Consider the following 16,166-nt stretch of genomic DNA (forward strand, 5'->3'; position numbering starts at 1 on the left):
TTTTTTTTTTTTAAATTGAGTTAACATTGGTTTACAATACTATTCAGGCTCGTACTTTTTCACATATATGTTACCGCACAATGCCTACCACTAAACTACCAATAATTCTCTTCTGAAAGCCACCGGACCTCCTTTACCCTCGCTTTTACTTTACTCCCCATTTTGGTAATCTCCGTTCTGCTGTTAGAAACCAGTGGTTTTTTGTTTGCTTTGTTTATTTCCACACATGAGTGAAATCAACTGATATTTATCTCTCCCTTGTCTTACTTCACTTAGAATAACCCCCTCCAGTCTCACCCATGTTGTTACAAATGGCAAGATTTATTTTTATCACTGAGTAGTATACCATTGTATATATTTTAACCACGTATACCATTGTATATATTTTAACCACGCAACTATTATATACTTAAGATTGTTTCCATATCTTAGTTATTATAAACAGTGCTGCAATGAACATAGGAATAAATATCTACCTTTAAATTAGTGTTTTTGCATTCTTTGGTTGATAACTAGAAGTAGGATTGCTAGATCATATAGTAGATTTGCTTTAATATTTATTTTAAAACTTCCACACTCATTTTCTGTGGGCCTGGACCATATATTTGCCCACCAACAGTATGTAAAGGCTTGTTTTTTTCTCGCCATCCCTTGCCAACACTTGTGGTTTCTGATCCCTTTGATAATAGCCATTCTTACAGATATGAGATGGTAGCTCATTGTGGTTTTGATGTGCATTCCCCTAATAATAAGTGATGATGAGCATTTTTTTGTGTGCCTTTGGGCCATGTGTGTCTTCTTTGGTGTAGTGTCTCTGGCACTGCTTTTCTATTAACCAGACACATGCATGCATGTTTGTGTCATATATGTTTATTTGAATTTTAGAAAACTGATGAAAAGAAAAATTCCAGTTTATCTTCTAGGAACCAGACATAGCAGGTAAAATGTTGAGCTCTTAATTCAGTGAGGAAAGGAATAAAAAGTACTTAATGAAGGCAGAGTGATATGGATTTCTAGCTTAGTCCCTTGAGAATAATATGCATGGCTTACCCTTAGGCAGCATTCTCACCTTCTGACAGCCTCAAATGTAAGTGGTAACTGGCAGACTCCAGTGATTGCTGGGATTTTCTCAGGCACATTTAGCTTTCCGTTGTCTCATTCAAGAAGTGTAGCTCAAGTGTCTGAGAAGGGGATGCTATCAAACAGACTTGTTTTTCTGCACTAAGGAAAAATAAAGCATTGGTCATGACTTCTGAATCTTCTCTTTAATTTTTGCAAAATTATCCTCAAAAAATTATCTTAGTGAAGTGGCTCACTGTACCATTAGTTACATTGTTTGTTTATTGCAGTTTGACACATTTGTCTTCCCCTTAGTAAGAGAGTTCTCAGTGGAACACTTTACCAAATCTTATCCAATGGTGACTTCTGAAAAAATGGCAGCCATGCCTCATATTAATCTTCTGTGGAATCATTTACTTAACCATTTTATTAAATGGGGGTGGTGGTGATTAAACCTCAGACACACATGAAAATTTGATAAAGAACAACAAATCAAAGCATCGAAAAGTGTATAATGAAGTAGTAAGTAGTAAAGTAGTAAAATCCCTCTAGGAAAGAGATGTCTCCAAATTGTTCACAAACTTGCTTTGTTTTCTTATTCTGGTTGAAAGTTGTTTCAGCTCCAAACAACATGAGAAAGCCATGATCTCAAAAAGGACATTTTTGCACCAAATGTCCATCACTAGTGAGCACACCAAACAGGAGAAACAGAAAAGAATAAAATAACTACACTTCATAGTTCCAGCCTTGAACATAGGAAATGTTTAGTAAACGTTGACTGACTTCATCAATCCTACCAAGCATCAATTGTTTTCTGTATACATACTTTAAAGTATTTTTTAATCTTTTGCATAATGTTGTAAAATCAATGGCAAAAGTCAGATTTTATTTTTTCCTTCTAGGACCGAAGAAAGACAATTTTGGATTGGATTTAATAAAAGAAACCCATTGAATATGGGCTCTTGGGAGTGGTCTGATGGAACCCCTGTAAGTCTCATCAAACTAGAGCAAAGCACATTAATTCAAAACAGGAACCATGTGGTAAAACAACCAAGAGAACCTTGGAAATAGTCTTTATGCCTCACACCAAAATCACAAACTGTGCCAAATTTTGGTAGTAGGACAGTTATTTTGGCAAGTTTCTGGGAAACTTATTAAGTAGATAGTTCTTACAGTTAGTCAGCTGTAGGATCTCATCCTGAAAAGGAATCAAAATCTCTGCAAAGGAGCCCCAAATTATCTCCCAGGTAAAATGTTTCTGGCAGAAAACTAACTATTCTTTAAAATAAGATTTCCATCCCAATACTTATTCTTGAAAAATAAATTAGGACAAAGGAATGGGAAAAGTCTTCGAGATATCCAGGCCCCACCATTTTCCTGATGAAGAAACCAAGACCCAGACAGCACAGTGGGTGTAGCAGGGGTCACCTGCTTGCTGATGGTCAATGTCAACTTGTTACTTGAAAAATTAAATGTAGCATGAAAAGGTTGAGAATGTTTCATTTTGTTACAGTGAAACATACTCATTATTAATGGAGGAGGAATAGATCATTTGAGTTAGCATAAATGAGATGAAGCCACTAAGCAGTGACTGAATTCCTTACCACTCCCCTGGACAAAATGAATATTCAAATTCATGACATTCTCTGAATTGGAGCTTATATGAATATTTAAGCTAGATGAATTGTTGTATGCCTGCACATGTGTGAGGAGGAAAATGAAAGTTTCCAAACATCCTTTTTCCCAATTATCTACTACAATTTTACATTTCCTGTCCACTCTTTTATCAGGTAACCATTAAGTCATTGATAGGGTTGACTCTTTAATACCCACATGGTGTTATCACTCATGGAACATGTAGGGTATTTCCCTGAGTCAGCCTATTTAGTAATTAGAGACAAACAGCTTAATGTGGACACAAAAGAACCTACATCAAAGGTCACAACCAGATCTGGAACATTCCCAAACCGCTAAAAGTTTCTCTAGGATCCCATCATTCACTAAATTCTGCCAGTGAGGTGCCAGAGCAGATTCTGAAGGAAATTTACCTCTGGTTTATTCTTTCCAGAAAAAAAAAATTGGTGTGTCTCTTTTTTTATTTTCAGGAATAATTGGTAAAGTTCAATGGAACAAACTTTAACAGGAATAATATTTAGATATTTCTGAAGCTTCTTCCAAAATTCTCTTGTGATTTAGAGGGGTGCCTTTTTTGATATTTTGAAACTTTTGTGGGTGATCCTTACTGAAGAATAATAAACTTCATCTGCTGCAGGTTGTCTCTTCATTTTTAGATAATACTTATTTTGGAGAAGATGCAAGAAATTGTGCTGTTTATAAGGCAAATAAAACATTGCTGCCTTTATACTGTGGTTCTAAACGTGAATGGATATGCAAAATTCCAAGAGGTAAAAATATTTATAAGATTTCCACTATGTGTTTTCTTTCTAGCAATTTGTAGCACTTTCACAACTGTAAGACTTGCAAAGATCTGAAATTTTAGCACCCTGCAAGCTGTGCCAACAATATTTGTGATGAAACAAATTGCACTATTTACCTTAGGGAAATGAGAATATGATACCAGTGCAGTATGCTAAGTATATTAGGAAATGTGGATAGTTTACTAACACTGTAGAATATTATATTTTTAGTAAACATGGAAATAATTCACTGTCATATTAAAAGCAAACAAATTACTTGTCAAATAAATATGTTAAAGGATTTAGCACAGAGTGTAATGCACAGTAGGCCCTCAACAAGTGTTCAAGTTCTTCCTTCTTTAGCCTGGAGCCTCCTCTTCAAGTATGAGAATTAATCATATTTCTAATTTGGCCAGTACTGATTTTCTAAGGGTTCTTTTAAAAAGGTAAAATATGATTTTTTTTATTTTTAACTATTTTTATTTTAATCTTGCTTTACTACCTTGCAGAGGCTAAAAATTTATCTTCATATAGTTCATACACTTATTTGCCTCCTTTATATAACACATTGAGTAAAAATCACATAGTGATTGCTCTTGTCTGGTTTATTTAACTAATCAAAACACCCTGAAGGTCCATTCATGTTGCAAATAACAGGATTTTATCTTTTATATTTTTGCAGCTATCTGGTATTCCATTGTAGATATATATACCACATTTCCTTTGTCCATTCATCTGTCATTGGTCACTTAGGTTGTTACCAATACTTGGCTACTGTAATTAATGCTGCAGTAAACATGTATCTTTTTGGGGTTTTTTTTTTTTTTTGCATTTTGGAGGTAAATACACAGAAATGGGATAACTGAATTGTATGGAATTTCTTTTGTGAATTTTTTGAGGAATCTTCAGACTGCTTTCCACTCTCTAACAGTTTACATGGTTCTATTTGTACTCTCTCCAACACTAGTCTTTTGGATAATGGTCACTCTCATAGATATGAGATGATTTGCTTTAATTTGCATTTCCCCAATAATAATTTCACCTTTTTTTTGACCCAATTATTTGCTTAGTAGCATGTTCTCTAAAAATTTGTCTATTACCCTCTTTCTTCATCTCCTCCTCCCCTCTTCAGAGTATTTACTATGAAGTCAGAATCGTGGCAGATCAGAGGCACATGGGTTCATCATGATAGTCTCCTCTTTCTTTGATTAATTTCTATTTTCATACCACTGTGATCCACAAGGATGTTTGATGTGATTTCAATCTTTCACAAACTTTTGAGACTTGTTTCATCTCCCAACAAGTTTCAAAATATTGTATTAAAATATTGTATTAAATACTGTATGCCTGTAAACAAAGGTCACTCAAGGTAGTTCTTTTCATTTTTCAGATGTGAGACCCACGATTCCATCCTGGTACCAGTATGGTAAGCGCTGTTCTGGCAGAGGTTGAATTTCTAATTCTTTGCTTTTATATACCATTCCTCCAGTTACAAGGTCTCTTTTCTTGTTAATTTAAATTAATTTTTTTTAAAGATTTATTTATTTGTGCATACAGAACTGGGGAACAGGCCAGAGGCTCAGGGGTGGTGAGAGGCTTCACCAGAGACAGAGCAGGGAACAGAACAGGCAGATCGACGAAGTACACTGCTGAGGGGAGCAGCGGGCAGGTCAGGAGAGGTCTGCCACGCCATGTGGTCACCTCCCGGGCAGGCGGGAATCGAACTCATGCGGAAGCAGCTTTAGATTCTCAGTGCTGTGCTTTAACCCGCTGCGCCACCAGGGAGGGCCAATTTAAATTAATTTTAAAGTTAATTTGCTCAAATCAACAAATCAATAATTAAATAGGCATGCCATTAGATATGATTAAAGACTAATATTTTATAGCTTTACTCAATTTTCAAGACACATGATTTTAAAATATCTACCTATCCCAAGCCTTTAATGCAAGTGAAGATTTTTTTTTTAAATATCCCAAAAAGGGCCCTCCCTGGTGGCACAGAGGGTTAAAGCTCAGCACAGAGAATCTAAAGCCGCCTCTGCATGAGTTCGATTCCTGCCTGCCCCGGGAGGTGACCACATGGTGTGGCAGACCTCTCCTGACCAGCCCACTGCTCCCCTCAGCAGTGTACTTCGTTGATCTGCCTGTTCTGCTCCCCACTCTGTCTCTGGTGAAGCCTCTCACCGCCCCTGAGCCTCTGGCCTGTACCCCAGTTCTGTATGCACAAATAAATAAATCTTCAAAAAAAAAATATCCCAAAGGGTAGGTTTACTACAAAAAGGGAGAGAATAAAGAATATGTGGTATAGACACAAGTGGTTCTGCTAAAAAAGAAGTCTGCGTAGTTACAGGCAGGCAGCCTTGGCAGGAGGCTGCCTCTGCTGCTTTGCAAAGGGAGAAAACTGGTGGCTGCGAACTGTGTACAGGCTGCTGCTCCTGCTCTACAAAAGGAAAAGGTTCGCAAAGAGAAACACCTGCATAGTCGTGGTCATAGGTGGACAGAAGAGCTGCTCTCCCGGTGAATACTTCTTACATGAGCTGGAACTAGAAAAATAAGTAAATTATCTACTCAGCTATGTATATATGTACATATATGTATACATACACACACTTTTTTTTTTAAATGCTGAGTCACCAAGTTATAAACTTGGGACCAATCATAGGATAGCCTTTTTTAAAGTAGCATATTTTGCAATCATTTCTTCATTGTTAGATATTGTTATTTTTCTTTCAGATGCTCCGTGGTTATTTTACCAGAATGCAGAGTACCTTTTTCATTACCACCCCTCAGAATGGTCCTCCTTTGAGTTTGTCTGTGGCTGGCTACACAGTGACCTTCTTACAATTCATTCTGCACATGAACAAGAATTCATCCACAGCAAAATAAAAATGGTAACCATAAGAAATTCAGAACTTAGTGCTCCTTCTTTTGTTCTTAAGGGGCAGGGAAGTATTTTCCTCAGATTTTTACTTAAATTTCATTGCAGAACATACATTTTTGAGAATTTTTTTCTTCCTGTTATAAAGATTAAGAGAAAACAATAGAAACAGAGATTTACTATGTGAGTCCTTTTACTATTAGAACATTTTAGTTCTATCATGTTCTCATTTTCTGTACTAAAGCATTTTGGGCTTGTGAAAAAAAAATGTCTTCCCTCATAGTTGTTGAGGCCTTCTCATTTCTGTGAACCATTTGGTGCACTTGCAGCCTGTAAGGTCAGCCTATCAGGAATACTACTGATATTTGACAGAAAATCCAAGACATTGGGGATCAGTGACAACCCAGAATCCCACAGAAACTCAATTGCAAACTAATGTCTAAAACCAGGATATTCCCCAGTATTGGTTTATATGCTATCTTACCATCCTTCCTCCCCTGCTAATTGGGACAGTCAAGCCAAAAACATAATATTAAATATCAGCAAATTATATATTATGATATAAAAAATACATTAGTTCTCTTATCCAGACAGAAGGCTCCTCAGCTCAGGAAGCAATAAAAGAGATCAGGTGAATGGCTGAAAACCAATACAGTGATATGGCAAAAGTACACATCATAAAAGGAGCTAATGTTTTGCCAATACTTGCCTTAACATGTGTCAGGCAGCATGCTAAGTATAAGTTTTGAAGGCATTAATCTTCCTAAAATTATGTGGAAAAATCTATCAACTATGATTCCAAAAATATGAAGCAACTTAGTTCATCAGAGCTTAGTGGTAGAATTTGGAAGTAAACCAGGCCATCTGACATACAAAACCATTTAAAAGTCCTCTGCTGGCAACAGAACAGAGATATCAGGGGAATATAAGAGTATGATGTCTTCATTCAATTAAAATGCTACTTCTAAAATCTTTCCCCAAAAGATGATGCCAGCTCCGTCTCATAGATGAAAAATGAAAGACTTAGATCAAAGTCCAATCAAGTTTAGCATTCCTGGGAACCTCTGCAGGTCTTTCTTCACCCTTCTAAATTCAGCTTCCTACTTTTTAGTGGTTGGGAAGCCAGTGGGAATGGCAAAAGGAAGGAAAAAATAAAACCAATCAGACGTAGCAGTTGAGAAGTCATAGCTAATGTCATGATGTAATTAAGGATTAGAGATAGCTGTGATTTCAAAACCTATTTATATGGCAAAATTATTTCCCAGATGACCAAGCTGCTACAGAATGTTCTGACAGTATTATAGGTGTGTAGTTGACTGATTTAATATCATTCTGTGCTGCAAAAGGAAATCATTAGAGGGCATATGTCTCAGAGACTGAAAAAACAGAAAGTGTGCCATGGCAAAGGGTATCAATTTAGAAAGAAGAAAGCTATTGGTTTCTAAACCAGTTCTTATTTCTGAACAATATGTATAATTAGTAGGCAAATTTTATTGCTGATAGTGGTGGTATTTATTGGCAACCACCTATATTTCCTAAGTCAAGAAATCTTAAATCTAAGAACATCCTACTTGAATGGATCAGTCCAGAAGTATATTTTATTCCAGGGTGAGGAACTAAATCATGTAGAGGTCATATCATTTATTTACACATCCTGTAAGAGCAGGAAGAATGAGATTATGTGATTAAATATTTTTTAAATTGCTTATGCATTATGTTTCCCCATCGAGAGTAGTAGTAACTTAGAAATTTGAAAAACAAAAATAACATTTAGTTGGGGAATAGAGGAACTAACTAATGAAAACAAAATTTGGATTCAAATTTTTATATCTGAAACAGAATTCTTTAAAAAAAAAAAGCTCCATCTTGGAAAGGTGATGAGTCAGTATTTTCTTTTCAAATAACAAAAATATAAGGTGGGACTGAATTTTTGAGTACTAGGTTTTTGAGCAAACTCATTGGTCAAAGTAAGCCAAAAAGGCAAGAAGCCTCAAGCACTTGAGGAATTGTGTGACATGAACTACTAGCCTGTTAGACCAGTCAGCTGTCACAGCTGTGTCATATAATATTTGCATTTTAATGTTGCAATAAATTCTTTTTTTTCTTATTTTTAAATTTCATTTCCAAATAATTCTAGCAAAAGTATATCAAATCTATTTATTATCTCCCAAAACCTAGTGTTTTAAAACCTTAAAATAAATTCAGTTAATTTTGTTAACTGAAAAGATGTCAGGTTGTTCTTTCTTATATTGTGAGTAGGTAAATGTATTGGCTGTTTTATTTCCATTGGGTAAATGTTCTTTTGCAATAACTGGTTTGTCTTTCATAAAACACATTTGAAATTATGAAATCCATGGTGATTTTGCATTTGTTTATAAAAGAAATTTAATAAGAATTTAATAAGTCTTATAAACTAAAATTTAAAACTTTTTTTTTTTTACAATGGGATGTTTTTACTCTGATTATCTTCTTATGGGTCCTATAAAGTTTTGTTTCATATCTCAACAGGTTGGGGTATGCCATGTGAAAGATTAATATGCTCTAATTGAGGTGGCAATAAATATGCCACTTTTTGCATATTTATTACCACTTAAGACGTAATCGTTACCATTTCTCTTTAGAGATCCCTTAATTGGAGCAGTAAACAATAAGGCCATGATTTCCACTACTGTTGCCCATAAGACCTCTTTAGAATGAATGAAATCATTGTGGTTCCTCCCACTGAGTTCACAGCCAGTCTCAATGGACCCATTCCAAAGTCTGACAATAGGAATCTAAATTCAGCATGTAAGAACATGTAAGAAACAGCACCTCAGGGATCCAAAATTATAGTTATTTCATCTAGCGTTATTCTCAAATTGCTGATATGGCAGACAGCCACACTATTGAAAAGCAAAAATGTTTGTTTATAAAGTGGAAAGTTGTAAGAGCTATTAGGTCCTGTTGTATGGCCTGACGTTCATATGAAAAAAATACATCTTAAAATGTATTCTCAGAACTTCAGAAGAAATATGAGTACAAATCTATATAAGCAACACCTTCAAATTAATAGGTTTTTAGCATAAAAATGTTAAATTATAGTTCAACATATGTTCACACATGTACACACAGCAATTACACAATAAAGTACATAGATTTAGAGGTCACAGAGAAATCCTTCCTGCTTCTCCCTCTTTTATAATTAAAGGGAGAATTTTAATTTCCTGGGTCACAAGTTCAGTGTTATACTTTCTCTAAGATGTGTCCACATGTGCACACTTTTTTGTACTCAGGTTTTGGATCGTTACTGGTATAGAATTAGTAAAACAGATAAAAACTAGTTTTCTAATTGTCAATTCTGTAAATTCTGTAGCATTTTTTTGGTCTTAATATTGTGTCTCTCAGCTTGACTGGGGAGGATGCTAATACTTTAAAAGCTTACTGAGCAGATTAATGCCTAACATTCAAAACTTTTTTTTTTTTTCACTATTAATGTCCTTGTGCCTTGACTGGCTTTTTAAGTAGACCTGGCATATACAATGAATTTCCAAAGTCACTGAGAGGATTAAACACCAGATTTTTAGTGGGAGTTAAAAATTTTACTTTTTAAATATATAGAGAAAATCGTAAGAAAGCCACTGCATTTTGTATGAACCTAAAATTATTTTCAATATTTGATTCCAATTTTTCTTCATAATGAGGAAGGGATAATTTAAATTAGTTTCAGGTATGAAAGGCCTTACTGTACTCTTCTTTAGATAATTGGGTAAAATACTGAAGAATAGAAAGCTATTAACAGCAATCCCATTAATCTTAATAGTGAAAAGGGAAAACAAGTTGAATAAATGCTGACATTTCTTTTTTTTTTTCCTTTCTTTCTAATAGCTCTCAAAGTATGGTGTAAATTGGTGGATTGGACTTCAAGAAGAAAAAGCCAAAGATAAATTTCGGTAGGACCTAGATTAATTTGCATTTAATTTTGTTTGACAACTTTTATTTGTAGAATGATTGGACTAGATCTTAGTGATCAATTTGTTAAATAGTCTTCCAACATTGTTTTTTTTTTTTTTTTTTTTAAAGATTTATTTATTTGTGCATACAGAACTGGGGTACAGGCCAGAGGTGCAGGGATGGTGAGAGGCTTCACCAGAGACAGAGCGGGAAGCAGAACAGGCAGATCAACGAAGCACACTGCTGAGGGGAGCAGCGGGCGGGTCAGGAGAGGTCTGCCGCGCCATGTGGTCACCTCCGGGGCAGGCGGGAATCGAACTCATGCGGAAGCGGCTTTAGATTCTCAGTGCTGTGCTTTAACCAGCTGCGCCACCGGGGAGGGCCCCCAACATTGTTTTTAACTTATAAATTTTTATGTCTCTACCCAAACATGAGCATTTTTTAATGTAATAAAATATTATGCCTTCAGTCCATACCCCAGAACTGCAAGAGTGGTGTTGAAGAATAGACATTGAAGAATGAGAAAGGATCTTAACATTTTTAATTTCCTACAGCTGGAGAGACGGATCACCATTAATTTACCAGAACTGGGACAAAGGAAGAGAAGGAACTGTGCATAATCAGAGCCAGAGATGTGGCTTCATTTCATCCATAACAGGTTAATTTTATTTATTTAGGTACAATGAACTTAGAACATTATATTAGTTTCAGGTACATGCAAATGATTTTATATTTGCAAATATTTTGAAATGATTGCTGAGATTAATCTAGTTAGCATCTATCCCCCTATTTGGGTACACAAAATTTTGATAAAACTTTTCCCTGTGATGCAGATTTTAAGATCTAATATATAGACAAATCTCAAATATACAATACAGTACTATTACCAACACTCATAATGCTGTACATTATATTCTTATTACTCACTGATGTTTTAACTGTGAGTTTACAACCTTCCACTTTCTTAACCAATTTCACTCACCACACACCAGGTACCTCTAGAAACTACCATTAATAGATTATTATATTTATCTGTATTGGGGATTATACTATGAACTGATAGTCTTCAGGAATCTTGATGTCTCCTTTTCATTGCATTCATTTAGTGAGAAGGTTTTGCTTGGTTATTTTTCTTTTAATTGAATGTGTTTAATCTTATCAGTCTTGAGGTTTCAATTCATTCAACATTTATGAAAATAATTCACATTTACTATGTCCTTCCTTAAGAACCAAAGTAACACCAAAAATGGGTCCATAGAAAACGACAAACAATATGCTTGGAATATTCTACTCTTTCTGAAAATTAGTATGAATTCATTTTAAATCTCTTTCTAGTATTTAATTTATAACTACCCAGAACTTTAACCTCTGAGAAATTCACTTCATTTTCCTATTTAGGAAAAATGTTCATATGAATCAAATGTTCAATAAATTAACTGATATTAGTTGTTCCTTGCCTTAGAAAACCAATTGTTTGTAACTTGGATTTAGAAGTATATGTATATTGAAGACCAAGGCTTCAAGGCTTTTTCTTTTGTTTTTTGTTGTTTTTTTTTTCCAAACTGTTCATCAATACAGAGTTATTAGCTTGGTTATCCATTCATATTCATCTCAATTTTCCTACTCAATAAAAGCTAATGATTTTCCAGACCTAACAGGTTTGTAATAAACCTGTGCTCCAGGAGAGGGATAAACATGGAAAGCAATACTTGGTTTGAGGACTTATACAGGGGAAACTTAGGAAAAGAAAAATCATGTGGTTAATCAGCTCTCCTTTTGCCAGCAGGTGTCACAACAGCCTACAGAAAGGCTGTTTTGTCAGTCTGGAAGAACAGCAGTTAATCTGCATTGAAAATAGCATTCCAACCCCTTCTTCAAAATGCCTACAACTTTTTGGTTCATATCCCTCAGTCCAGAAAACTTAATCTGTCCTTGCAATTTACGAGCATCTTTGCCCTGTTCTGGAATTTGTAACCTATGCTAATGTATGCTAATGACATACATTTGTAACATTTACTCTGAATATAGCTCTTTCAAATTAGAAAAAAAAATTCCAGGAGACTAAGAGCTAAAATATTATCTTACTAGAGGTCATGTCTATGTGCCTGTTTTGAAAATCTATGTTGAGAAGTGCCTCTTTCTTAGTTCTTGAGTTAATTTCTCTAAAGTATTACATTTTATAAAGAAATATAAAAATAGAAATGGTCAGCTATTGTTTTAGATTACCCTTCTCTCACTTGACATTGAATTGGAATATTTTGAAACAAAAATAACACTTTACAAAATATTTTTTTGCTAATCAAGTCAAGTATTCTTAGAACTTTGCTTTGTTTATAGTTAGGTTTTGTGTTTTGCTTTGTATTTTTTTACATTTGTAGAATTTCCGTATTCTCTAATTATAATTACTTATTTAGCACCTTGCCCAATTACTGTTGTCACCAGAGAGCTCGATGATTGGTAGTTTAGTTATAAATTCTAGATTTAAAAAAAAAGAGTATTACAAGCCATAGTAGTCATAAGTGTAATCAATAGAAAATATCCACCAACAGTCACTGTTGTTTCTAAGTCATTTCTAATGCATTTTCTCTGCCAGGACTCTGGGCTAGTGAAGAGTGTTCAGTTTCTATGCCTAGCATCTGTAAGAGAAAAAAGTTTTGGGTCATAGAGAAAAAGATAAATACACCAAAACAACATGGAACATGTCCCAAAGGATGGCTATATTTTAACTATAAGGTAAACTTGTCTCCCAAAAGCTGCCTTTGTTTCTCTTTTGTAGATGTTAGTTTTAGAAAGTAATCAAAAAAGTGAGTATGATTTTACAAATCACATTTTGTCTTTTGGACTTAGAAATGCTTTTTCATCACAACTTTCAAGAGATTGAAGTCTCTTGAAATAAAAAGTTTTTCTCAGAAGCAGTCTGGACACCACTCTTTATTTGTATATTCAGTTTTTACTACTGACAGTAATTCATTATGCTGTTTGTTTCATGAGGTGTGAACTGTGTATGTGTGTGTGTTCACACAAGCTGTGCATTTACATGCAGTTCCCTCTGACACAGACTTTAATTCTTCTCTCCTTTTGAGTTTCTCTTCCTTGGAGTCTGCTGAGTTCTGTCTGCCTTGAAAGTTCACCAAATAATAGCATAGCTCAGTCAATATCATCTGGAGTCTCATAAGTGGTGCTTCAATGCACCAGAATTGATTTTTTTTTAATTGCCAGTGGGGATATTGTAAATGAGATTTATTATTTCTGATACTACCTCCAATTAAGACTAAGACTTCTTCCCCCTGCATTTTATAATAAAATACTTTATAGACCTTAGGTAGAAGCAATTAAAGTGTATCCCAAATTATAAAGTGTTTAACTCTTCAGTAATTAAAAAACCCAAACTGTATCACAATTTCATATGCTAATATGAAGTTGCTCTTTGATTATGGTCTGCAGATTTTCTATCTGTATGAACAGTTTTATTGGCATAGTATTCTCTCCCTTGTGACTTTCCTTTCATTGTTCACTTGTGAAATGGGGCCATTTGGGTTTTATATGCATTTATTAAACACTCAGTACATATGTGGTCATTTTTTAATAGTGATAAAGTTTACCTAATATGGAATTTTCATTCTTTATCATTTCTGAGTGTATAGCTCAGTGGTGTTAGTTTATACATATTCACATAGTTGTAGTTTTCTGAAAAAAATTAAGAAGCAGGTGGCATCTTAAAGATTCTGTCAACTGATCTGCATGAGATCCAGGCAATGGTATTTTTTGATGATTCTAATGTGCAGCCCATATTTACACAGCAACACAATAGGTGCACAGCTGAGTCTCTGAATCACTCAGAAGATTTGATTACTAAGGATTAGATCACAGCAGGTCTCAGAGAAGTGACCTTTTACAAAGTAAGGTCTCAAAGATCCATTAAACTTGATCACAGTTTGCAATTTAGTAAGTAAATAAACAGTTACTAAATGTGAGTCCTCACCCACAGTGCTTCCCCCTGCAGCAAGCATGACTAAAATCCCACCACTGGAGTGTCACTCATTTTTTGCCTTAATACTTCATTTTTTCTTCAACAGGGTAATATTTCTGAGGTGGCCTTTTCAGCCATCCACACCTTGAAACAAGTGGGTTTATCAGATTATTAGAAAGACTGGTAATAGGAGGATTGACAGCTAAGAGGACTAGAAAGCATAGTAAGAATGGTTCTGACTAACAAAAAAGCTACAGAACTAAAATTGGAAGATTTCAGTGACAGATTACTCATGTCACAGTTCTTACTGTGTTTCAAAATATAATGTCCCATTAAATTTTGCTTCTTATTTTTCAGTATCCTAAGACTAATTTTTACTGGTCATTCCTAGATTAAAAAAAAAAATCCTAGTTGGTTGACTTAGTTTTTTAAACTGATTGTTTTCTCTGTTTCGATGATGTAAAAGAGTTATAATCAGGAATATCTCCAGGAAGAGTGTATTTTCTAAGATACTTGTCACAGCAGAACGTAAAGCATGAAAGTCTAAATGATGTGTGTATGTGTGTTAGGATTGTGCTCTCTGCTTATGATTTTTATTCAAGGACTGAATTAAGTGCCAATAAGTTCTTTGTGATTAGTCAGTATTTGATTTCAGGAAGAATCTAGTTTTTCCTTAAAAAACACTCTCTCCTCTTTAAAATTTATAAAGCCAAATCATGTAGGACTTTATTAATTTAACTATGTTGGATATGGAAAAAATTTCAATGATGAGGAAAAACAAGCACAATACTTTTGGCACTTACAGAATAGACAGGGGACTAATATTTTAATGTTAGGAAAATAACTCTCAATTTACAGCTGTCATAGATGTGATAAAGGAGAATCACACAGTTCTATAGAAGTATTTAACAATAGGATGTGATGGTGGTGGCTGAGAGCAGGAAACATTAAAATAAGGGACAGGCCCTCCCTGGAGGCGCAACTTGTTAAAGCTCAGTACTGCAAGCTAGCCACAGTTGCTTTAGTGTGAGTTCAATCCCTGGCCCCTGGGTTGATCCACAAGGAGCAGCAGACCTCTTCTGTCTAGCCCACTGCTCCCCTCAGCCAGTATATGTCATCAATCTGCCTGTTCTGCTCTCCACTTTGTCTCTGGTGAATCCTCTCACTGCCTCTGTACCTCTGGCCTTAACCTAAGTTCTGTATGCATAAATTAATAAAATCTTTTTTAAAAAATGTAAGGAGACAAGCATTAAGGTTTGTGGTGGAAGGGAATGTGATATATTGAAGAAACTAAAAGAATCAAAGAAACTAAAAGAATCAAAGAGAACTACAACGTGGAGACTAAAATGAGATAGGTAAGAGTGGCATTGTGTTAGAGTTTCTAGATTCTATCCAAACAGCGCTAGAAAAATGCCTGATGTATTTTAACTAGAGAGATGAACAGGATTTGGCTTGAATATAATCACTCAGCCTATAATGGAAATGCTAGAAATGGATAAGCCAAGGGTGATACAGCTAAGAGCAATCAGAGAGATGCAGCAACAGTCTAGATAAGATTAGTAGCAGTTTTGGCTAAGAAGGTAGTAACAGAAACTGTGGGCAGTGGCAATGGGGGGAATTGTGGGGAGACACTAAGAAATGGATTATTCAAACGGTAAGACTGAAGGAGTGATGGAGGGGAGATGAGGATAACTACCAGGTTTCAGGCTTAAACAAATGCCTGACTGACTGTACCATTCAATGTCAGTAAAAACATTGGGAAAAGACCGCATTTGGGGGAACCAAAGGGGGAGGTCATGAATTTCTATTTCAAATTTTTAGCTGAAAATGACTCAGAGAAATAACACTGTAATATTCAAAACTCATTTGGAATACAGTAGGAAATTCTTAATTCACAGTAATAATCAGAGAT

General features: G+C 35.0%; 1 protein-coding gene across 2 annotated transcripts in view; it reads left to right on the plus strand.

Moving 5' to 3' along the window:
* The window catches only part of PLA2R1 (phospholipase A2 receptor 1, 180kDa), a 99,506-nt gene that overhangs the window by 64,699 nt on the left and 18,641 nt on the right, over positions 1–16,166 (plus strand). For both annotated transcript variants that reach the window (XR_001145719.1, XM_012728593.1), the window contains exons 14-20: positions 1,962–2,046; positions 3,332–3,464; positions 4,867–4,902; positions 6,210–6,367; positions 10,219–10,283; positions 10,839–10,942; positions 12,878–13,017. Coding sequence is in view for 1 of the 2 variants with exons in the window: in XM_012728593.1 (XP_012584047.1) it covers positions 1,962–2,046; positions 3,332–3,464; positions 4,867–4,902; positions 6,210–6,367; positions 10,219–10,283; positions 10,839–10,942; positions 12,878–13,017 (721 nt within the window). In the remaining variant the exon portion in view is untranslated. The remainder of the gene's footprint in view (positions 1–1,961; positions 2,047–3,331; positions 3,465–4,866; positions 4,903–6,209; positions 6,368–10,218; positions 10,284–10,838; positions 10,943–12,877; positions 13,018–16,166) is intronic.

The sequence above is a fragment of the Condylura cristata genome, unplaced genomic scaffold, assembly GCF_000260355.1.
Source record: "Condylura cristata isolate star-nosed mole 26May11 unplaced genomic scaffold, ConCri1.0 scaffold00002, whole genome shotgun sequence".
Lineage (NCBI taxonomy): Eukaryota > Metazoa > Chordata > Mammalia > Eulipotyphla > Talpidae > Condylura > Condylura cristata.